Here is a 7,176-nt window from a genome sequence, read left to right as displayed (position 1 = left end):
CCTTATTTTTCTCTGCCTAAGTTTATTGATCCGGAAACGTTCAAATTCTGCTCAGATTTGATCTCTCATTCTTTAGATCGCTTTAAATCTTCATGTATGTCTGTGATTTTGTTCTTGTCTCTGTTTTAGTCGGTGGCTCATGAGTCCAATGAGAGTAAGAACAAAAACTGCTGATGTCATCTTTTCAATGGTCTTCTTCTCTCTCCTTAAAATCAGTGGTGAAGATTTGGTAGTGTGATTAAAAAAATTAAATTAAATCTTTCATGGCTGCTTCATGCTGCTTCTTCTTCAGTTAAAACCTATTGGAGTAATAGCTTGTTTTCATCTGCTTCTGTTAATTAAAAAAAATAAAATTAAAAGTAAAGGCTGCTTAATCTACTTTTTTAAGTTTAAAAATTAGAGTTATGGCTGCTTAAGTAAACCAATTGGAGTAATGACTGATTTCATCTGCTTACTGTATATATTTATTTTATAATACTTATGGTTAATGTTTTCTTTCGTTTGGATTTGCTGCAATTCATCATCCTCGGTTACTACCTGGAAGAAAAGATTTATTTGTTTCAGACATCATTTTGTCATGTATTTTGGTCAGTTTCTTCTTGTTTTTTGAGTCTGATCTCACCATGTTTTTGGCTCTTTTGATATCTGAAAGGTTGGGTTGGATCTTTAAGCTGATTATAAATGGTACCTTTAAGCTCACTTAGTATCACATTCTCACTAACCTCTTCAAAGCTCAGTCATCATTAGTTGTTTATGCATTGTTCCTTTTTTTGCATGTAAGCTTTTGGCTCCTTTTTTTTCTTTCATTTGCTTGTTTTTTTTATACTTTCTCTTAATTCACGTTTTTCTGTCTCTGTTGAAAGTGATCAGTGTTTAGTACCATAAGATTGTTCCACTTTTATGTTTATGACATCATTTTAATGTTTTCACTTGCAGGAGCTCGTTTGAAAAAATGAAAAAATAGCCCATCTCTCTCTTAGTGTACAAAACTAGATACAGTGAGGTCTTTTTAATGTCTTGTTAGGCCTTTTTAATGTCTTTAAAGTAGATTTTTTTTCTTGTTTGTGGTCTTGTGAAGAAAGAGAACTTTTCTTTTCCGGGCTTGATGGGTAAAGAGAATCAGTTGGAGACAGCAAACTGTGGAGTCAATGATCACGATTCTCCACCCGTCAAGAAGGAGGAACTAGCAGCTGAGGCGCGTTACAGTACAGACACTGACTCTGGTTTGCCAACTTGTCGTGTATGCCACTCTGTAGAATCCGACAGAAGAGGAGACACCGCCTTGGGGGTTTTGGGGATCACTCCTCCCATTCCAGAAGCTCGTAAAAGCAATGCAGAATATGTCAGCAAAGATACAGAGGCTGAGCAGAAGAGTTCCATCGTCAAGAGCAATGGGGCAAACCCCATTGATATCGAAATGGGAATCCAGCAGCATCAGGATGCATTGCTTGAGCTTGGATGTTCGTGCAAAAACGAGCTTGCCTTGGTACACTACGCTTGTGCGCTCAAATGGTTTCTCAACCATGGATCTACCGTCTGCGAAATCTGTGGGAATGCTGCGGAAAATATAAAAACTGCAGATTTCAACAAAGTGGTTGTCGCCTTGAGAGAAAGAACAGCTGATGGAGGAGGAGATGCAAACTCTGTATTGCCGGTGAATACAGAATCAACTATAGATGCTGATGAAGTTGCTGCAATTCGAAGGCAACGACTTAGTGAGATATCGTCCTGGTTTGGTCCCCATTCCCTGAACAACAACAGTAACTCTGCTGCAGCTTCTCAGGCTATGCCAGAACAACCTTTAGATGCTGTGAACTTTGGGGTCTTGCCTGCGGAAAACCGTGCAACTAAATGGGCTGTGGAAGGTACTGGTATTCTACTTGCTACCGGTTTACTCACTGTTACTTTGGTCTGGCTCATTGCTCCTCGTGTTGGAAAGGTATGTACATCAATCAAACCGTGTATAGTATTAAGGCTTCTCTGATAGCAGTGATAGGTATATTATTAGCTTTTAAATGGTTTAACGGTTCTTTTAATTTGTGCAGAAAACTGCTAGGAGCGGACTTCATATCCTTCTCGGTGGTCTATGTGCTTTAACAATAGTCATCTTCTTCAGATTCGTAAGTGAATCATCTCATTTTACATAATTTTCATGGCTCTTATTTTACTAATTTACAAAAAAAAAAAAAAAATTGAAAACAGGTGGTGCTGACTAGAATCAAGTATGGTCCTGCACGCTACTGGGCAATCTTATTCATCTTCTGGTTTCTTGTGTTTGGTATCTGGGCTTCTCGTTCTTCTCACGGTGACTCTTGACCCATCTTCACCATCTCTCTTTCTCTCTTTTCTTTTCTTTTCTCTCTCACTGCTCTACGCTCTCTCTTGTAATCTTATTTTGGAGAAAAAAATGTACATTGTTTCATCAAAGTAAAATAAGCTCATGCTCATTGATTATGATGAATATATATATATATATATATATATATATATGATTTATAATGGTCACTGTTGCTTGTACAGTTCCTCTGTTTCTACTTCGATATCTTTTTAGACATTTATAACAAAAGAAAAATCGAATCTAGCTGAAGAGTCAGAACAACCAGTGGACACCAATTCTGTAACTGTATGGCCCAACTTGGTTTACGGGTCAGAATCCGACACCGAGTCCCCTCGTGTGCGGTGGCTGGATACTCTGAGAAAGCTTCAACCTTTATGCTCTTTGTAACTTCACCCCTGATGACCAAAACTCCAATTCAAGAACGGCTTTTGCTCCTGCGGATCTTCGTACGGTGTGGCGAATTCCGACTGATACAGAAACTGAGGGACAAAAGAGTCATTTTGCAACGTGGAACCAAACATGAACTCGTCCTTGAGATCATCAACCCATTTCGACTCGCAGTTGTCGGAACACGTGACGACGTCTGGTGAAATCACGTGACTCGAGCATTTAGAGTCCGACGTACTCGTAGTAGTCACCACCGCCGGATAACACTTCTCCATTGTTCCTTTCTTATTGTAAATCCGACATAAAACCCAATCGTCAAGCTGCAAAATTTTCCGACAAAACCCCATTAATCACTATCATATGCATCCAGACAAGAACCAGAAAAAAACAATTACGAAAGCGTACGTACTCTCAAGCTGTTCTTCTTGTTGGAAGAAGCAGATCGATCAACGTTAGCGAGACGATACTCATGCATAATCCAATTCGTCTTCACCCCTCTCGGAGCTTTCCCGGCGTAGAAGACGAGTGCTTTCTTAATCCCCAACGTCTTCGGTTTACCGATCGGTTTATCAGCTCCAGTCGCTTTCCAATAACCGGTTCCAGCTGACCGGTTTGGACGCGAACCGTTTGGGTATTTCCGGTCTCGAGGTGAAAAGAAGTACCATTCTTTCTCTCCGTACAAAGCCATTTCTGGGACAAGATTCCATTTCAGTTCAACAATCGAATTATCAAAGAGAGACTAGCCTCGTGGTGTTGAAGTAATACCTGGAAGCTCCCATGGATTGAACTTGTACAGATCAATCTCTGCGATTACCGGGACGCTGATCGGCTCCGATGCGCATCTCCGGCAAAGATAGAGCTTAACGAGCTCTTCGTCCGTCGGGTGAAATCGGAACCCCTCCGGTATATTTAGCTCAGCCTTCATTATTTATCAGCGATTGCGAGGGAGGATATAGTAAGGCCATGGAGCTTTTTATAAAGAAGAGGTTCGTGAATCACACGTGTGAGAGATGGTTTCTTGACACATGTGATAGAACTGTCAACTAACCGTTTTCTTTTCAACGTCGACTGCGCAGACCACTGAATTTACACGTGGCGATGAATGATTTGATAATCGGTGCACAGAGTGTGTGATGTCATTGCTTACGTCATGCGCACGAATCTTTGTGGACGCCATCGGCTGCTTCTCGGTGTAAAACACGTTGTTTTTCTGGTCAATGTATATGAGTTACGACTTGTGAGTGGACTGTGAAGAGTATTACGGCACGCTTCCCCGCACAGGATTACTTTATGTTCTGTCATTGGAATGTCGCCATTTTAAGAGTCGCATGCCGGCTTATACGTACTTTGTAAAGCTACAGATGCGATAATTGACAGTTTCTTTGACTAACATCGTTGTATATATAATTGGCATAAAACGACATTTTATTTTTAAACATGTTTTAATAATTTCTTACTAAAGAATGTTGTTTAGTAGTTATTTAGTGACTGATCTTCTTAGCGAAAAAGGTTGGTTACCGATCTTGTTTTATAGTTGAGTCTTGAGGTATATTTGGGAATTGAAACACATGGATAATGGATTTGTAACGACCCGGTTACTGTAAACCAGATTTGAGCATTTGTTTGTTTAATTATTGGACCAAACCAACTCAAAGCAATTTCTTTACTGGTTTAATGTAAATCGTGTAGCTTACATATTATTAATACGTAACTTCATCTTCTAAACCTAAGATAGTGTGACATCAGCCGCGCGTTATTCACCATCGTCTTCTACCTCTCCACCACGGCTCAAATCCTTGAGTCATCTCAGTCCACCGGAGATCCATGCCTTGATCGTCGCCGGTTCTTCACCACCGTCATGATCATCTCACCGGAGGAGGGTCTGAGATCCTTGCCGCGCCGGAGCCTTTATCACCCTCGTCATGGATGTGATTATAACCGAGAGATGCGGAGGAGACACGATCTAAACTGGAGCTGCGGCGTTTAACACCAACCACCACCGATCCGTTCCCCGCGAACCATCCATCACCGAAGAGCTACCGCCGTGATGTCACTACCCTTGCTAGACCAAGTTCAGTCGCAAGTGCTTTGTGGTTGGTTTAATATTGATCTGATAAATGAACGTGAGGAGTCACCGTCTCAACACCGCCGACCACCGTTCTGCACCACCATGAGTTGTTAGTCATCGTAGATGGAGCCGTGTTGTCGGAGTACGAGAGCCAATAACGTAAACCCAAGCCGTGATGGTTGAGTGTCCTCTTCTCAATTTCTTGTGCTACAAGAAATTCACTTATATAATTTAACCCTTAATTGGTTCATGCGTAGGGAAACCATCGTGGACTTAAGGTGTGAATTATTTGATAATTAATTCTTGTTAAATCCTGACCGAAGAGGTTTGTTGGACAAATCCCGAGTGTTTTCTCAACGTGGCTAAGGTGAGGGTCTTGGTCTTTTCCCGAACTTCTCTTACACGGCTTAGGAACTCGAATACGTATAATTTATTTTTAATGTGTTTTGTCTGTGTGAAATCGAGTATGTCATTGTTTGTTTAGTTTTTAGGTTCTTTGCTTAAACCGGAACTAGGGTGTTAGATGGTTCAACGGTGCTTGTTCATTTATAATTGATAATATATATGTATATAGTATATTGAGGTGATTTGGATGTTAGCCGACCATGGGTGTGTCGGCCAGTACATTGGGTGTGGTGGATGCTGCGGCACAGCGTAGTCGACCTATTGTGCCAAGGCTTTGAGGTCGAGAAATCGTCTATGGGCGTGTGTTACCGACTACATATTCGGTGGTGTTTTTGGCATGTTAGTGGGCAGCGAGTGTGCACCTCGCTAGGACCATTGTTTGATCTCTGGGTACTTTAGGTACCGTGTTTGCAACGTGTTAGGATTAAATTATATTTATTCGGAGTGCTCTGTCCGGGTCCATAGAGTTCGGGTTTAGTATCTCATACCTCACTGAGTGACTTCCCCGTTACTCACCCCTCTATCTTCTCCATTTCAGGTGAGACTAACGAATATATGATATTTGGACGGATTGGTGCTACTGGGCTTTTTATTCAAATTTTTATTTGGGCTTAAGGTGAGTGTCAGTTGTGTATATGGACTATTGTGTTATGAGATATTGTTGGTGGCATGCTGTTCTCCGGATAGGAGGTGACTGGTGTAACAGGATTCTTATATGCTTTTAGGACGAGAAACAATATTAAATCAATGCATGAGTAGTATGTTTGTCAAAATCAAGTAAAATACGAACATAGTAGGCATCTCGTGCCAAAAAAAGTGTGCATTTTTTTTTTGACGTCGAAAAAAAAAAGTGTGTTATAAACTAAATGATGATCGACCATGGACCAATCCGTACTGCAGGCTCAATCCGGGACATGATAAAGACAACCAGAGACTATGTGTTTATCTAGTATATATTCCATGTATATATGTAACATAGTGTTTATCCTTATCCTTATCTTGTTAGGATAAACATGACCTTATGACGGTTTAATACCTTGTATATATATGAACCTTCTGGTCGACAGTAATAATAACAGAAGGATTTCCCCAACACTTCATTTACAACACGTTATCAGCACGACGTTGCTGTCATAAACCCTAACCCTAAAAACCAGAAATAAATCCGAGCAGTAAAAACCTTAATTCCCGACGAACTTCAAACAGCTCTATCCCTCAACTCCGGTGGATCCAGACGACGAGCCAGATACCAAATTAAAGCTCTTGACGAGATGAAGCCAACGCCACTAACCCTACCCCGCATCAATCGGAGTTCGGACGCGCGCCCACGCTCAGGTACAATACAGGCGGAAAATTTGTTCCAGAAACCAAAATCTCTCTCAACCATATATCAGTCTCCTATTCCAACAAGCAGCAACAAAAACAATAATTCCGAGTAATCCATCAGCTAACCAGGAAGATCTCTAACTGATAGACCGATCAACCCATCAAAAGTTTTCAGGTATCATCGAAAACTCATCTAAAACCCATAAAAGTATTAAATACCCCCATGTAGCTATATTTAGCAACATGTCTCTGCAAATAAAATAAAACCAGAAACCATAAACTCTTTAAAATCTCGAACCTGAACTTGTTTTGAACCTGTTCTTAATCTGAAACTGATTTTAAAATTGTTTAAAATTTTTCCTGATGATAGTTTCACATTAGAACTGTTTAGGATTGAAAGTTAAACTTATCAATATTGTTCTGTTTAATGTTCTTACCTGATCTGAATCAACTAGAACTGTTAAGGACTGCATGTTACATAATTTTTTTTGAAAATCTGATCATGGTTTCATAAATTAATCCGAGGTTTTACCTCCTGTTCTTGTCTGAGAAATTTGTTTTCCTGATGATTGATAACGACTAGAACTTGATTAGGATTAAAAAAAAAAAAAAAAAATTTTAATATTTAAAATCGAAATATCAGAGATATATC

At 40.1% G+C, this 7,176-nt stretch overlaps 2 protein-coding genes across 5 annotated transcripts; one reads left to right on the top strand and one right to left on the bottom strand.

Moving 5' to 3' along the window:
- Nucleotides 1-24: 24 nt before the first annotated feature.
- Nucleotides 25-2,457, top strand: LOC106335885. Of its 4 annotated transcripts, none has more exons than XM_013774547.1 (5): nt 449-776; nt 937-998; nt 1,049-1,939; nt 2,046-2,120; nt 2,203-2,457. In XM_013774547.1, exons 3-5 carry the CDS (start codon nt 1,106-1,108, stop codon nt 2,314-2,316), a joined length of 1,023 nt encoding a protein of 340 aa, XP_013630001.1. In that variant the 5' UTR covers nt 449-776; nt 937-998; nt 1,049-1,105; the 3' UTR covers nt 2,317-2,457. The 4 variants fall into 4 exon arrangements, with proteins under 4 accessions (XP_013629999.1, XP_013630001.1, XP_013629998.1 ...); XM_013774546.1 differs by having other exon boundaries at nt 450-776; nt 1,079-1,939; XM_013774545.1 differs by lacking the exon at nt 449-776 and adding an exon at nt 25-190 and having other exon boundaries at nt 937-1,939.
- On the bottom strand, nt 2,448-3,681 carry LOC106335886 (NAC domain-containing protein 102). The gene is made up of 3 exons (XM_013774548.1): nt 3,491-3,681; nt 3,135-3,415; nt 2,448-3,045 (listed from the first exon to the last, which is right to left on the bottom strand). Exons 1-3 carry the CDS (start codon nt 3,648-3,650, stop codon nt 2,728-2,730), a joined length of 759 nt encoding a protein of 252 aa, XP_013630002.1. The 5' UTR covers nt 3,651-3,681; the 3' UTR covers nt 2,448-2,727.
- Nucleotides 3,682-7,176: the final 3,495 nt, after the last annotated feature.

Source organism: Brassica oleracea, chromosome C3 (assembly GCF_000695525.1).
Source record: "Brassica oleracea var. oleracea cultivar TO1000 chromosome C3, BOL, whole genome shotgun sequence".
Taxonomy (NCBI): domain Eukaryota; kingdom Viridiplantae; phylum Streptophyta; class Magnoliopsida; order Brassicales; family Brassicaceae; genus Brassica; species Brassica oleracea.
Note: the sequence above shows the minus strand (reverse complement) of the source record. Positions and strands in the feature narration are given on the sequence as shown.